At 41.6% G+C, this 17,916-nt stretch overlaps 1 protein-coding gene across 1 annotated transcript in view; it reads left to right on the top strand.

Moving 5' to 3' along the window:
• LOC131243165 (uncharacterized) overlaps nt 1-17,916 on the top strand; it is an 85,652-nt gene that overhangs the window by 25,726 nt on the left and 42,010 nt on the right. Inside the window, exon 3 of the mRNA XM_058242312.1 lies at nt 12,023-12,167. Within this exon, the coding sequence (XP_058098295.1) occupies nt 12,023-12,167 (145 nt within the window). The remainder of the gene's footprint in view (nt 1-12,022; nt 12,168-17,916) is intronic.

The following is a 17,916-nucleotide window of genomic DNA, read 5'->3' as shown; positions in this document are numbered from 1 at the left end:
GATATGCCAAAAACTCTTCTTCTTCAGGCTCAAGTTTGAGATGAGGGTCCATCGGTATATTTGTAGTTTTGGCACCTAGCATACTTATCTTTTCCAACAAGTCACAAAATATTTCTTTTGACATAGTTTTCTTCCAATCCAGATCTCGCCACCTCAATGCTTGGCAAATATCGAAGACGACCAAGGTTAGTTTTATTCCAGCTCTAGATCTCGCCACTTTAATGCCCAAAAAAATCGAAGAAGATCAAGATCTTTGATTTGGAATTGAAATCGAAGATACAACTTCAACTTTTCCATACCCTAAGTCATCACATATCATTATAATGTCGTCCACATACACAATAAGTACAATATAGCCAGATGAAGTATGTTTCAAGAAAACTTAATGATATACTTTACTCTTCAACCCGTACGATACCACCACAGAATTGAACTTTTCAAACCAGGCTCTTGATAGCTGCTTCAGTCCATATATAGGCATTTAATTTGCACACTTTATAAGATTCCCCATAAGCACCATATACCCATGAGGTTGCTCCATATAAACCTCTCTGTGTAAATATCTATGCTGAAATGCTTTCTTTATATCTAGTTGAAATAGGGGCCAATAAGGATTTGCAACTATTAATATAACAAGTCGAACCGAATTGAGCTTGCCCACTAGGAAAAAATATATATTTAGATAATCGACTCCATACACTTGAGTGTACCCCTTGGCAACTAACCTAGCTTTGTAACGATCAATTGATCCATCAGGCAAATTTTTTACTGTGTAAACCCATCTACACTTAACTAGTGTCTTACCCGATGACAAATAAGTTAGTTTCCCATGTATCATTGGAATGCATGGTGTTCATCTTTGCGTTCATAGTCCTTTCCTAATTTTCATCTAATAATGCACCCTAAATTGTCTTAGGGATGAAGACGTCAGATAAAGGCGTAAAGCAAGAGCAAACTTTTGATAATTTGTGGATATTTGATTGAAGGTAACAAAATTGAAGATTGGATGAAGAACACATGAAAGTTTACCTTTACGAATCACAATAGGTAGATTATTGACAATCTCTATAGACTTAGAAGAAGTGAGAATCTCATTAGGTGTAGTAGCTGATGGTGTGGATTGAGAGGGAATAGTCTGTGATACTTGGTATTTTCTCTCTCTTTTTCTCTGTCTGTTTGTGTGTCTGTTTCTCTCTCTTTTCTGTGATATGTCTGCATGAAATCCTTTTGAGGTGGTGGCTCCTCAACGACAAAATCCAGAGGAAAAACATTAGATAATGTCACTTTCACAGGCGTGGCTTTGGCAACCCCTTTGTTTTTATTATAAAACAAGACATTATCAAAAAAGGTAACATCAGTTGTCATACATTGCTTTTTAAGTGAAGGACAATAGTTTCGATAACCTTTTTGAGTATGACAATATCCTAGAAAGATTCATCTAACAGAACGAGGCGGGATTTTATCTTGACCAAACCCAAGCAGGCGAATAAAAAAAGTACAACCAAACACTTTGGACGGAACAAAAATCACTGTTAGATATAAAATAATAATGAGAACGGTGTTTTGCCATCAAAAATTGATTACGGTATCCTATTCAGCAAATGACACATAGTAAGAACTAGATCACCCCAGAAAGATTGTGCAACATTCATTTTTAATAACAAAGCATGAGTAATTTCAATCAAATGTCTATTTTTGCGCTCAACCACACCATTTTATTGAGTTGTATGAGCATAAGAGGTTTGATGAATAATATGCCCTGACTTTGTTCATAGGTTTAAAAGTCCTGAAAAATAAATTCCAAAGCATTATCAAGTCTAAACACACACAAATTTGCACCAAGCTGAGTTTTTATTTTACTATGAAAATTCTGAAAGACATGAAAAACTTCCGACCTATGTTTCATGAGATATAACCATGCCATTCTAGAAAAATCATCAACAAAAGGACGAAGTACTTAAAGCCTAACAAACTAAGGCCTTGAGTTGGTCCCCACAAATCGTAATGAACTAATATAAGTGGAACATTACTCCTTGTATCAACCCTAGATGGAAAATGAGTTCAATGATGCGCACTTAGCTGGCATGTTTTGCACTCTAAATTCGACACATTTGGAAGGACTGAAACATGAGTTTGCAATTTTGGAGAGATGACGCAAATAATGATTCCATTGAATTGTAGGACCCTCAAGAAGCATTGCAATACCTATTGATTCCCTCTCCAAATAATACAAACCATTCCTCTTATGACCTCCACTAATCATCCTGCCTGTCTTTTGTTCTTTAAAAAATATATTAAGAAGCAAAGAAGGAGACAAAATAGTTTAGAGATTTTGTTAGTTTACTTACAGATAAAAGACTGAAAGGAAATTTGGGGGCGTACAAGACAGAAGATAATGACAAAGACACATTAGGCTGAGTAGTACCAAGTCCAACAACAATGTCTGAGATGCCATTAACTAACATCACACACATATTTGGTGAAAATGATCAAACGAGGAAAAAGAACTGCGGTTACCAAAGATACTATCTAACACCTCAAAATCGATGGTCTACAGAGGGATGAGATGACAAGAGTCATACTTGACTGAGTCCAAGTGGCTGGCCATAAAGGTGGAAGGAGCATTGTTTGACGTAACTAAAAGAGAAACCATGCATATTCTGATGCAGGACAATTAACCACTTGCTCTAAAAGCTCGAACTGTTAGAGCATGGGGAATTAATCCCTTTATCTTATAGCCCAGGCTCTGCATCTCATGGGTTAGGACCTCGGCCGAACCCCACTCATGGGCCCCAAATCACATAGGTACCGCCTCACATGGGCCGCCTACCCCGAGTGTGTCCCCGTATCCCACAGGCTACCCCACTTGAGCTCGGTGTGAAATGCGCATTAATCACCCCCAGTGAGGAGTCTCGAACACGAGACCTCCCCCATGGGCCCCACCCACCCCGAGTGTGCCCCTGCATCCCACAGGCGACCCCACTCGAGCCCGGTGTGAAAATGCCCCTGCATTAATCACCCTCGGTGAGGAGTCTCGAATACGAGACCTCCCGCCCTAATACCAATTTGATGCAGGACAATTAACCACTTGTTCTAAAAGCTCGAATTGTTAGAGCATGACGAATTAATCCCTTTATCTCATAGCCCAGGCTCCACATCTCATGGGTTAGGACCTCGGCCGAACCCCCCCTCGTGGGCCCCAAATCACATATGTACCGCCTCACACGGGCCACCCACCCTAAGTGTGTCCCTGCATCCCACAGGCTACCCCACTCGAGCTTGGTGTGAAATGCGCATTAATCACCCCCGGTGAGGAGTCTCGAACATGAGACCTCCCCCGTGGGCCCCGCCCACCCCGAGTGTGCCCCTGCATCCCACAGGCAACCCCACTCAAGCTCGGTGTGAAAATGCCCCTGCATTATATTCTTCCCGTGATAGTGTGACACTAATTTGATTACTACCGACATTCGACGAAGTAGGAGTGGGTCTACCATCAACATAGGGATCATCCACCATTAGAGCTTGATTAGCCCTCAGGAGTCTTTCCATGAAGATCCCAACAAAAATCCATGGTGTGATTTATCAGGTCACAATGATTGCATACATGGTCTCCTCTACCACCACAATCACCTTCACCTCCCATTGGGGTAACCTATTTCCTCTGTCACCACGATTAATACCATGACTTGTCCAATCGCAATGGACTCCTCATAAACTAATGTAACTAGATGTAGTGGCCAATGCAGCCTTATGAAAACATTACCGTGAGCGTTGTCAGAGTCATTTGCAAGAGAGACTCTCTGAAGCCTAGTAACTTCCACAACTGAAGGGATTTATATGCCACCTAAAATTTTATCTTTAGTTGACTGATATTCTTTTGGCAAACTGGATAAGAGTTTTATGTCTTCCATATCTTCTAAAGTAACATCTGAAGTAATGGGGTGATATATTGAGAGTTCGTCCGATGCAGGACATGAAAATTTAAAGATGCTATGCAAGATTCCAGGCTTTAGATCATACTAGTTCAGAAACAGTCACACAAATTCCACATTCCACATAAAGTTAAGCACTCAATTAAGGGGAATCTATGCGGGTCTAGGCCAACACATGTTAGGGCTGGATCAATAAAAGTTATAGACCAAAAACTACTCAAAGGAGAGTAAATTCATCCACACATGCACAAAAATATTTCCCCAATCCCAGGGATTCACAAATTTCAATTCAGGGAACCCTAGGGTTGAAGAAAAGGGCGTGAAAATTGGGATTTAAGACAATCTAGGGTTAGGGAAATCAAGTAAGAGAGGAGTGAAAGAGAGGAAAGAGTGAACTTGATGCCAGCCCGCGCGTGTGGACAGTAGGCCAGGCCTGACGCACATGTGCTGGTGGCTGTCCGCACGTGCATGGGGCCCACGAACCTAGAAAACCCCTCCTTGGGTCTGGTTGGCCAGGGCTGGGCTACAAACTCCCCAAGTTTCGGCCTGATCCGACGTACGGTTCGTGCATGGTGCTCTGTCGAAGTTTCAACTCTCCTGCAGGGCCAGATTCTGAAATCTGCTGTAAAGAAGGAATGACTGCAAAATAACGATGGATTTACAGGTAAAATGACTGTAAGAGGAGGAATATGGATGGGATAAGGTAGGGGCGAATCGGGATGGGTATGGCTTCGTACCACAGTAATTAGCCCTTCGAAGAAGGGAGGGTTTTACACCCAATTAGGCTTTCACAACGAAGGAGTAGGAAAACACAGAAATTTTATTAAATCTTCCATGAGAAAAAGACTACAAGGGGTGTCTATTTATAATAAAATCCTATACCTTAAAACTCGCGTCATGTGCGCAATCTATTACTTAGAAATGAAGTAACCACAAATAACAACTAATTAAAGCAATCTAAACCGTCCATGATGTTCTTAATAACAAAAATAACCAAAACTCGAGGTACTAGATCGTTTATAATAGTGGGCCACGATCATGAGAACCCATGGTGGGATTCACATGACGATCGGGTCCACTCCAAGGGACCAAAACGCAGTCCTCTAGCTAGGAGGCCCTTCCTGGACGTTGTCTTCATTCTAGATTGATGGTGGGGCCCTCCTTGTGTACGTGCGTAGGGGTGTGAGTGTGCGCGTGATGTCCCCATCAACTGTCCCTGGTTGCGAAAATTTCGCCACCGGCGAAACAAAACTCCTGAACCACTCCAAGATGTCAGGATCAAGTCTCCGAAGCTCCTCCTCAGTGAATTTCATGCGTTTCTCAGTGAGTCACGTATTGTCTGAAGCTGGGTGTGACTTTCACGTAACCAGGTACTTATAAAACCGTCGTCCGACGTGGATATTATCTGATGGTCCAGAATATCCTCTATCTCCTCTTTGGGTGTGGGAAAGGTAAGTATGAGAGGTAGATGCTGGGAAGATGGATCGAGACAGGTAGGTATGGGAGGTAGAGGCTGGGAAAATGGGTCGGGAAGGGTAGGTATGGGAGATAGGCTAGGAAGATGGGTCAGAAAGGTTAGATATAGGAGGTAGAGGTTGGGAAGATGGGTCGGGAAAGGGCTATGGATCAAGGAAAAAGTCTGGGGAATTAGGGTGGTTAGGCGAAAGGCTGGATAATGCATTAGTGGTCCCCTGAAATGCAACCAGATCCTCCACATTGAATGTGGAACTAATTCCCATGGAGGGTGGAAGATCTACCACATACGCATTGAGACCGTTTCGTTTTATAATTTTGAATGGTCCAGCGCTACTCGCATGTAATTTACGAACGACTCCCTAAGGGTACCGCTCTGGCCTGCTGCGGACTATCACAAAGTCCCTTACATTGAATTCCTTAAAACGTTTATGTTGGTCTGCAGAAAGTGTGTAATGTTCATTACTAGTTGTGATCTTCTGCCTGATTTCTTGATGCAATGAATGAATGTGATGCACAAAGGACTCTGCAGACTCTGATGGCCTATGGGATAGTGACATAGGGACAAAATCGATAGGCTTCCTAGGAACAACATCACACCAAAGTGTGGCTATATATGACCCAAACTGAATAGGAACAAAATAACGGCGCCAATCATTGGTATTATTTGCTTGTGTAAAAGCGCGACGCATAACTGCAAGGGTCGCAGACGCTTGCGCTCCCTCTTCCCCATCACTAGGGGCTTCTACCGGTTCATATTTTTTCTCCTCACCGTCACTTTCTGGGTGCACTACTTCTACTTGCTCATCAATAAGGAACACCTTGGTGCCCTCTCTCGTGCCACACTAGTGGGCAAAGTGACCAAACCCCTGACATCTAAAACACCCAGTTGCATCACTTTTGCGCGAGCTAGACTCAACAACCCCTTTACCCTTATCATCCTTGGGTCCAGATTGAACACTATTGGAAGGCTTGTATTGATATCCAGTGCTAGGCTTAGCCCCAGAAGGGTTGGCCTTAGCGCTAGAATCGTGAGGCTCAAACAGCCTTTCCACAGGTGTTTCGAGGTATTGCTCGACCTTCAACACGAGTGTTTATGTCATTGGTGAGCAACTCTCCTAATGTCAGAAGAGAGGCCCGTCTTAAATCGAGCAAGGGTGAGTACGGGGTCCTCATCAACTTCACAGTGGGTCAAGTACTCTTCAGACTTTTCAATGTATTCAGCAACACTCATGGAACCCTGTCGAAGAGACTGCTATTCCTCAACCAACTTCAAATGGTAAGAAAAATGGAGGTATTTTTCCTTAAGAGTTTCTTTCATTTCTCTCCAATGGACCATTGGGAGCTCCCTCGCTCTTTCTTTCTTTCGCTCTACAGTAGCCCAAAACCTCTTTGCTTGGCCCACAAGCTTCATCTTGACGAATCGAACTCGACGAGCATCCGACATGTCATACCACTTAAAATAGTGGTCCATATCAGTCAACCAATTTAGAAAAGCTTTAGGGTCCAAGTAGCTATCAAACGTGGGGGCATCTATTCTAACTCCCTTGAGGAGTTGCGCATTGAGGTCATAGTGGTCTTGATGTCCCTCACGGGGTGGGTGCACGGGTGCACGCCCATAACTGATTCCTTGGCCACCTTTATTCCTTGGTCTATCCTCCCGACCACCTGCTTGAGATTGGGCATCTTCCCCAATAGTGGGGTTTGCCCGGGCGGAGGTCTCTAATTGGGTAACGCGCACATTAATTTTTTCAAGACGATGATCAATTCGTTGTTCCAAGCGCTTACCCAAAGATTCAAACTGCAGGGTTATGTTGTCCATTGATTCTTGCAATTGCTCCATGTTTAGCGTAGGGTGCAAACAAAAACCGCGACCAGTCCATGTGGGCATACAACCACCCAACTTAAAGGCCCTCTAACACAACTATATGAGTTTAAATGAAACTAAATGATCCTACAAGACTTCTATGATGAGAGTTAATGCAAACTAAACGTGAATAGACTAAACCCTAAACATGCAATGCATTCCCCTACAAGAACCCTAAGCTCTGATACCAAATTCGATGCAGGACATGAAAATTTAAAGATGCTATGCAAGATTCCAGGCTTTAGATCATACTAGTTCAGAAACAGTCACACAAATTCCACATCCCACATAAAGTCAAGCACTCAATCAAGGGGAATCTATGCGGGTCCAGGCCAACACATGCTAGGGCTAGATCAATAAAAGTTATAGACCAAACACTACTCAAAGGAGAGTAAATTCATCCACACATGCACAGAAATATTTTCCTAATCCAAGGGATTCACAGATTTCAATTCAGGGAACCTTAGGTTGAAGAAAAAGGCGTGAAAATTGGGATTTAAGACAATCTAGGGTTAGGGAAATCAAGTAAGAGGGGAGTAAAAGAGAGGAAAGAGTGAACCTGACGCTAGCCCGCGCGTGTGGACAAGTTAGGCCTGACGCACATGCGCTGGTGGCTGTCCACACGTGCATGGGGCCCACGAACCTAGAAAACCCCTCCTTGGGTCTAGTCGGCCAGAGCTGGGCTACAAACCCCCCAAGTTTCGGCTTGATCTGATGTACGGTTCGTGTATGGTGATCCGCCGAAGTTTCAGCCCTCTTGCAGGGCCAGATTCTGGAAATCTGCAATAGAAAAGGAATAACTGCAAAATAACGATGAATTTGCAGGTGGAATGACTGTAAGAGAAGAGGAATATGGATGATAGAAGGTAGGGGTGAATCGGGATGGGTGTGGCTTCGCACCACGGTAGTTAGCCCTTCGAAGAAGGGAGAGTTTTGCAACTAATTACACTTTTACAACTCAGAAAGGAGCAGGAAAACACAGAAATTTTATTCAATCTTCCATGAGAAAAAGACTATAAGGGGTGTCTATTTAAAATAAAATCCTATACCCCAAAACTCGCGCCATGTGCGCAATCTATTACTTAGAGATGAAGTAACCACAAATAACAACTAATCAAAGCAATTTAAACCATCCATGATGTTCCTAATAACAAAAATAACCAAAACTCAAAGTACTAGATTGTTTAGAATAGTGGGCCACGATCATGAGAATCCATGGTGGGATTCACATGATGATCGGGTCCACTCCAAGGGAATAAAACGTAGTCATCTAGCTAGGAGGCCCTCCTTGGACGTCGTCATCGATCCAGATCGATGGTGGGCCCCTCCTCCTTCGTACGTGCGTAGGGGCGTGAGTGTGCATGTGATGTCCCCATCATCATCCCGCATGCTAGCTAGTTTGGCAAAATGCTCAACAAAGGGATTTATCTCCCTTTTGGAATGAGAAAATCTCATCATACAATTGATAGACTCAAGAGATATTCTGCTCTAAGGAGTACATCTTTTTCATGGTAGCCCAAACATCGTTCGCAGTATTCAAGATCACCAAATTGGAACTGACTTTAGGTTCCATATTATTCCACAACCAAGATCTAATATAGGCATCACATGCATCCACTGTTTATATTTAGGATCAGATTCCTTTAGTTTAGATTCCGTCAGGATGTGAGCCTTTTCTCGGACTAAGAGAAATACTTCAACAGATTTAACCTGGAGAAGGTAATTCTTCCCATTCAGTTTCGCAGATGTTATTGACACATTAAATAAAGATCCAAACACTTTTGGTGATGAGGGACCAATGACCACACCTTTCGGCTCCATAGCTACCTTGTAACTAATTTACTTCAACTTATACAGAAAAAACGCTGATCTATGATCAAATTTATGTACAACTACTCACAACAATATCACATAGGACTTTCCAGCCCTTTTTCGTCTAGAATTCACTTCAACATCAGTCATAAATCTCACACAATGTTACGAATAGACAAGTCTACCAAAAGAAAAAAGAAAAAAGAAGAAGCTTCCTAAACGAAATAACGGAAGAAAATCAACTTGCGCATCACCTTTATGTGAAAAATCAGCAAGCCTTCTTCTTCATGCTGAGGCTCCTACCCTCCCTTTTGCAGGCAATTCCATTTACTTGATGAAAAACACAGAAAATGTGTTATTTTCTGCACAAAAGCAATGCGGGATACTCTTTCCTTAAGGTCAGATCAGCACGCTAGAGTTTTTGGGGGCCTCCAGTACTTGATCCATAGATTAGGGATTTAAAACGAGGAGATTTGGGGCCCGAATCTTACCCAATCATGCTTTTGATACCATGTAGACTAGTACGAAACAAGGAGATAAGAGAAAATATAGAAAAGAAAGAGAAAGTAGAGAGGAAAGGAGAGTGGGACAGTTGGAGAGTCTACCCTCCACGCGTCCTCACCTCATGTTTTATTACTTCTCTAAAAAAATAGGGAAATTACAAGTTTGCCCTCCTTATGTAATGACATAAATACTACTCTTATGGGCCTAAACACTTACCATACACATACAATGAAGTCTAAACAACCCAATTAACATAATTAACATTCCAAACAGCCCTTTTTAACTTTCTAACAGATCATGACATTTTAATGGGATCCATAGCTATCATGTATGCTTGTACAAACAAACATTTTGGGGGTTTGCTTGGCGGCTTCCACTCCATGAAGCTACTTTTACTGCTCGCCCTTAGGTCTGTGCATTTAATTGTTTGGGATGGGATGGGGAAAAATTCTAGGTGGGATTGTGATGGTATTTGATGGGTATTGGTGTGAGCATTTTATATGCCAGTTCCAAGAGCTGGGGTAAGAAAGTTTTTTTTTAACCTGCTGGGTAGCTGATGGTAAAACTTTTGCCAATCTGTCATTTAAAAGACAATTCCAAACTGCTCCAAGAGAGGCTTGAGGCATGATCCTTGTCAACATCAAATTGAGACAACCATGTCGTACTGGCTATGTTTTCATATCGTGCACTTGTCATTTGTTTTCTTATTCTATAAACTTGTCTAATCATTGTGCTATTGTTGTAGTTAATACTTAGTAATATATATTTACTTTGGATGAGTGTAGCGGAAATGGGGATGTTGAGATGGATGAATGGCAAGACCAGGAAGGACAGAATTGGGAATGAGTGCATTTGAGGTAACTTAGGAGTAGCACCTATAGATGATGAGGAAAGTAGAGTTAGATGGTTTGGCCATGTGCAATAGAGACCAAGAACTACAACGGTTAGTAGGAGTGAGTCGGTCCAAGCCGAAGGCTCTAAAAGGGCAAGGGAAGGCCCAACAGAAAGCTGGTGGAGGTAGTAAGAAAAGATTTGAGAACCTATGGCATAACTGAGGATACAGTCTTGTGATAGAGTGGAATGGTGTAACAGGATTCGTGTAGCTGACCCCAATTAGTTGGTTTGAGGCTTGATGATGACGATGATGATGATGATATATTTTCTTTGGCTATTGCTGTTTTTCATGTCTTTTTAATGCATTATACAAAGTCATTATTCAAGATTCTCTGTGTGGCAAATCTAGGGATCTGTCTGTGAGATCATTGCGACGTAGAATTTGTTGATTCAATGAAGGTATTGGCTGTATTGTGTCTTAAAAGAATCTGAAAATTTTCAAAGACAACCAGTAAGTCATAAATGATACATCTGGTTTCATACATATCTTATGTGCTTTTGCCCCTATCCTTAATAAATCCCCATGTCAATAGATAAAGGACGATGTATTTGCATTCGAGATCTAGATACATCATTTGATTTCTCATTACTACTAGGAAAAGCCACAGGCCTTTCTATAGCAATTGGATGCAAAATGGCTAGTCTCTGTTTCATTATTTATTTATTTATTTTTCTTTTCAGAATTCAAGAGTTGTTGCCTTTTTAAGGCTTGAGTGGTAGGTTTTGTATAAATAAACCTAGAGCATAGAGACTTGCGGCTAATAAAGCAATGCTTATAACATACAAATTCCAGCGGTTGTCTTTTGTGGATTGCAGTTGGAGTGGTTGAGGTCAGGTTGTTGAGGTTTTTTGTCTTTTTAAAAATCTTCATGAGTCATGTTTTGTTCTTCCTTTTTCTTTTAAATTTCATACTTGCTCTACATTTCTTGTCACATGGAGTTACATGTGCGTGAGAATCCTAAGTTCTATTCCCAAGGTGAATTTCTTCTTGCTGCCTGTTTGCTTTGTTCATCTATGTGATTTTAAACCAGAAGCATATTGACTTGCATTTCCTCCAGTCAAATCTCTCAAGGTGCTGCTGGTTTCAAATCTCTTTCAATTTAATTTTGTTACATATGTGTATGTGTAGTTAGATTCTTCTGATAATATTCTTTCAATTTAGTTTTGTTACCTGTGTATTTATAGTTAGATTCTTGATAAGGAGTCGATTTTTACACCAACCCTTATTGATAGATGCACCACTTTTTTCCTACTTCATGTGATAACATTGTGTACTTGTACAGTCATTTATATTACTGAAAATACAAAAAATCAGATTTACACAAGGTAGGTGTAATGTTGATTTCCATCTTAATGCAGTTCTGCATAGTATTTAATTCTTGATCTTTCCATGGAACCAGCATCCTTTAAGATACTTGTTTCGTACTTTTCCATACGGGAGTATTTGGTTCGAAGCAGCTACTGTTGTTGCCGCTCCCCCACCCGTGGAAATACCTGCTGAAACAATGAAGGTTTTATGTTAACGTACTTTTCCATACAGGAGTATTTGGTTCGAAGCGGCTACTGTTGTTGCCGTTCCCCCACCCGTGGAAATACCTGCTGAAAGTGTTCTAAAATCTGCTTTGGCAGGAGGCCTTGCTTGCGCGCTGTCTACTTCCCTAATGCATCCTGTTGATACAATGAAGGTAAATACTCAAGTACTCAATAACACAGTGAGCTATGCTCATCGTTTTTTTTTTTGGTTGAGCTATGTTCATCGTGTTTTTTTTTTGTGTGTGTGTGTGTGTGTGTGTGTGTGTGTGTTATTTAATGCAATCCAATGTCATTTCGTGTGAAGACGACAGTTTTCTATCACAAATGAGTGTGTGTTATTTAATGCAATCCAATGTCATTTCGTGTGAAGACGACAGTTTTCTATCACAAATGAGTTTGGCAAGGTCTGGATTGATTGACAAAACATTCAGATGGTTTGGTCAGTTTTGAAGGAACATCTAGAATATTTAGGGGCTAGAAAGATGTAAATTTAGGGTGTGTTTGGATTTCCTATCACCGCTGGACAGAACTGTATATGGGGATCTGTACGGTATACAGCTGATAGAACTGAATACATTCTGAAACACTTGTTAGAACGACACTGTTTGTTTATGAGGGTGGAAATAACTGAATAGTGATGATTGTAAACAATTATTTGTTTGGTTTTTGAACTTTTCAGCACTCGTATAGGCAGGGCAAAATTGAAATTGTATTTCGCATGTGCACATGCATACCATACATTCTCCCGAGCCCACCTGCAAACGGTTCCTGATTATTTTTACAGCCACTTACAAACTTCGATTGTTGATCACCATACGAATGCGACCCAAGAGATAATGAAAGTCCTGCAATCAGATGGTGAGGACCAATCTGCATTCCAACAGAGATGAGATGTAAATTTTTCAAAGGGCATCTGCACCGTTTATTTTTCCAACGTGGGACATTGAGGGACGTTCAGAAGAACACTCATCTCATTCTGGACATTGAGGGACGTTCAGAAGAACACTCATCTCATTGGCCTCATATAATCTCAACTATTAATTACATTAAAGCACAAATTTCTGATCATACTAACAGAATTTGAGAATACTACACGCATCACATTACAAAAAAAAATTCCAGAAAATTTGATGGAAGATTGTAACTGACGAAAGTGAAAATTTCACAACTGAAAGAGACTACAAAAGCTCAAACTGACCAACCAGAAATTGAAGTCATAGAAATAGACTCCAAACCGCCACACAGAATAACAACAACCCAATCAGTATGCGACCCACAACCTTCACCTTCAAACGGTTGATGTGAATAGTCCAATGCTCGTCTATTTCTGTTGCTCCATCCCTATCGTGGCAATGATGACAATGTGATCTGCGAATTGAGTCTATACGTGTACCGCTACTATTTCCTTCTAAGGGATTGTTGGTGTAGGCTTCCTTTGGAGATCCTTGATTGGGTTGTTCCATGTGGATTTCACTCTAGTACACGTTCTCATTATGTGCGCCAGTAATGTGCAGGAGTGAATTGTGAGCGGATTGCCATTGTCGGCGCTGGAGGTTCTGCATCTTCTGTACATGTTTTTCCCATTCAGATCTTGCATCATCTAACGTCTTGAATGACTGATGCCGGCATCCGTTGTATCTGTCAACTTCTTGTCAGTAGTCCTACCAGTTGTCGTAAATTCCAGGAACTCGGCCAATGAAGATCATGTAGTATTTCCCCATGATAAAACTGCATTAGAAAGAAAAGATGAAAATATTAGTAATAGGAAGTGATTATTGAGAAGACTTTTCCAGTGGGACGAACATGTTCAAGAGAATGAAGAAATGTTAGCAAGTGTGCTCACGACCCTTTGACGATGTGTCCACCTTACAATTGGAATGTTGTTCTTCGTTATTTCTTATGAAACTTGCTATAAAGAAGATACCAACATTAGGGTAGAATATGCAGAATTTTAACAATATAACTGCCTGACAGATTTAGCAGCCAAGCCCGTCTTCCACATCCCTAACAACTTCGAACAAGTATCCCATAATATTTGAAAAACTTGGAATGTAGATAAGCAGAGAATAAGATGGCATCATCCTATATATTGAAAAATGAAAGAATCAAAGAAGAGGAATGTGAGAGGGAAGGGAGAAAAATGTGAGAGAGGGGTTGGAGAAAGAGAGAATGTGAGATGTCTCTATTATATGTAGGGATTTTTTTGAGTACATCATAACAACCCACTTTATGCAATATTTGCAAATAAGCCCACTAATATCATATTTACAGAAATGACCCTATGAAATATTCCATCAGTCCCCCTCAAGTTGGTGATGGGGACATCAGAGGACCTTCTCGGATGTACCAGAGATGGAGATGACCACCCATATTAGCGTAACTTGCTTTGTGGATGGGAGATGAGTTTCAGACGGGGCCTGCCAGGCCATTTTGAAGACCCCACATGCATTGGACGTGCATCAGGAAGACCCCACCTTGGGATAATGCATATGGGCTGCTTAGGAGACTATTTTAGTAATAGGATTTCTATTTCGTGTCGATCCGACCATTGGATCTTGTTGATCAGGCCACCAGATCTTTTAGATCGTGGCCCCTTGGACTCTGATCTTACTTTCTTTATATTATTTGTTATTTTTTAGGAGTTATTTGATGGTTGAGATTGATAATATATGTTTTAGTTTTCTTATTTTGGATGATGGGCCACTTTGCTTAAGTGAATGGCATAGTTGTAATTATACTGGATTTTAATTCTGAATTTTTAATTATAAAAGCACAGGGTGGGTGGAGTTCCAACCCTAGTTGTGTTATTGAGAAGAAAAAAAAGAAGAAGAGTGGAGCTCTCTTGTGTGAAGGAATTTTCTTCATTTTCTAAGTTTTTTTTTTTTAATTTTTTTTAAAAACCCTCCCTTCCAATTAAATTGTGGAAGGGTAGAAGCTTGTTTGGTGGTGGATTCCAAGGCACATCCTTCCTCTTCGTCTTCCTCTTACATTCTTCCTCTCTTCTTCGAAAGGTATTCTTCATTTTCTCTTGTCTTCCTCTTTTCCTTCCCATTACAACCGTATAAACCCTACAATTTCTTATTTTCCCAAATTTCTAAAAACCCTAATTCAAAAATCCCCAATTGCAATGAACCCTTATTTTCCTAATTTCAGATTTTTCTCTTTCCTAACCCTAATCATAATACCTACAAATCTGTCCATTGGGTTTGGAACGTGCATATGCTAAATTGGATATCCTTCCATTAGTCCTAGTCTTAATTGATTTATGTGATTTCTTAGCATGCGGGCATGCGATTTAGGTTAGATCAGATTTTATTTCATATTGTTTACTCTTAATTAATTGGAAGGTTAGCATCTTTTGTTAATTGAATTACTTTATGGACTCTTCCACAATCTTCACGTTGCATGCTAGCATTAAATCATGTGTCCTGCATCAAATTTGGTATCAGAGACCATAGGTTTAGCATAGAATTTTTATGTTGCATCTAGGTAGAGTCACATCTAGCGTTAGTAGAGCATTCATTGCATATAGGATCATATTGCTGAATTTTTGTTGGAGTATCCTATTGCTGAATTTTCAGCTAGCGTTTCCCCTTATACCATTGCTGAAATTTTAGCATAGTAATCTCAAGTTGTCACATTGCTGAATTTTCAGATTACACTTTTGCTGAATTTTTAGTTAGGCACCGTTAGATTACTATCGTGCTGAATTTTTTCAACATAAGATTTGAGGATAGCGACTTGCTGAATTTTTTGGTTAGTGTGTCTGGCGTGATCTCTAGCTTAGTACTATCATTGTCATCACAGTGTCCTAGGACCTAGGGTTTCCTTTAGAGTGCCCTTGTGTATGCCTACTTGTTCAAGACCTGGTTTTGGCCTACATCCCACTATGAATCTAGAGCAGATTGACAAAGCCCTTAACGCTATCAACAACTGTCTATTGAAGCGCACAATAGGACTACCACAACTCAATTGACCGTGATGAATGCGCGTGTCAATCGGCTTGAAGCCTCCCTTCAGGCGAACCCTGACATTCGGGAAGATGTCCAATCACAAGTTAGGGATCAAGTTGAGACTGTGCCACTTGCAATTATTAGTCACGCCTTAAGCCAAATTGTAGAAAGTGATGATTGGCGCAGGGATTCAATTTTCCACACTTATGCCAAGTGTGGTGGCAAAAACTGCAAGGTGATCATTGATAGTGGTAGTTGCATCAATGTGGTATCTGCTCGCACCGTGGACCGCTTAGTTATGTTAGTCGTTCCTCACCCTCAGCCCTATCGAGTCTCATGTGTTGATGCATCTTCAATTCTGGTTTCTTAGCGTTGTCCTATTTTCCATCCAGTTTTGTTCCTATACAGACACGTTGTGGTGTGATGTTTTGCCTATGGATATAGGCCACATCATTTTGGGCAGGCCTTGGTTGTATGACATGGACGCAACACTATTCGGTCGCTCGAATACGCGTTTGTTTCTGTATGGACGCAAAATGATTGTCTTGAAGTCTCTCCCGCCCAAAAGCATCCCTAAAAAGGAGGACGTCAAGACATGTGGTCGTGAAGATGTGATGAAACTTCATCTTGAGTCTCTTCCTATAGTTAATGCCAAAGAGTTTGAAAGAGACACTAACACTGATTTGACGTTATATGCATACGTGGCAAGTGAGGTCACACCTAAGATTATTATGGAGATGCCACCTGATGTTATACCCAAGGTTAGCGTAGAGTTACCATCTGAGGTGAGTCCGGTATTGGAGGAGTCCAGTGTTGTTATTCCAAAGGACATACCAGATGAGCTTATACCTGTGCGAGACATTCACACATTAACTCTACTAAACCTTCATCGCGATCAAATGAGTCTTTGGGAGGACGTGGATTTGGAAAGACAAGTAGATGAGCCTAGGACCCCTATAGATTGCATACCCATGTCTATGTTCCATAGGCCTTCAGAGTTTGTAATGTAGGGGCATTTTCATACCAGGCTCGAGTGGGGTAGCCCGTGGGATGCGGGGATACACTCGGGGTGGGTGACCCATGTGATTTGGGGCCCACGGGGGAGGTCTCGTGTTCGAGACTCCTCACCGGGGGTGATTAATGCGCATTTCACACTGGGCTCGAGTGAGGTAGCCTGTGGGATGCGGGGACACTCGGGGTGGGCGGCCTGTGTGAGGCGGTACCCATGTGATTTGGGGCCCACAAGGGGAGTTCGATTGAGATCCTAACCCATGCGATATGGGGCCTAGGTTATGAGATAAAAGGATTAATTCGCCATGCTCTAACAGTTCGAGCTTTTAGAGCAAGTGGTTAATTGTCCTGCATCAAATTGGTATCAGAGCGAGGGGTCTCGTGTTCAGGACTCTTCACTAGTGGTGATTAATGCAGGGGCATTTTCACACCGGGCTCAAGTGGAGTAGCCCGTGGGATGCGGGGACACACTCGGGGTGGGTGACCCATGTGATTTGGGGCCCACGGGGTAGGTCTCATATTCGAGATTCCTCTCTGGGGGTGATTAATGCGCATTTCACATCGGGCTTGAGTAGGGTAGCCTGTGGGATGCGGGGACACACTTGGGGTGGGCGGCCCGTGTGAGGCGCTACCCATGTGATTTGGGGCCCACGAGGGGGGTTAGACCGAGGTCCTAACACATGCGATGTGGGGCCTGAGCTATGAGATAAAAGGATTAATTCGCCATGCTCTAAAAGTTCGAGCTTTTAGAGCAAGTGGTTAATTGTCTTGCATTAGTTTGCATATGCATTTGCACAACATACGCATGACTTGCATGTGGAGAATTTAGAAAAAGAATTAATATAAGTAATGAAACATACAAAATGATTGCTGACTCATACCTATAATGAAACATACGAAATGATTGCTGACTCACACAATAGGTTTAAAGAGTTTG

This window comes from Magnolia sinica, chromosome 4 (assembly GCF_029962835.1).
Source record: "Magnolia sinica isolate HGM2019 chromosome 4, MsV1, whole genome shotgun sequence".
Taxonomy (NCBI): Eukaryota; Viridiplantae; Streptophyta; class Magnoliopsida; order Magnoliales; family Magnoliaceae; genus Magnolia; species Magnolia sinica.
The sequence above is the reverse complement of the archived record's forward strand: the minus strand, read 5'-3'. Positions and strand labels throughout refer to the sequence as shown.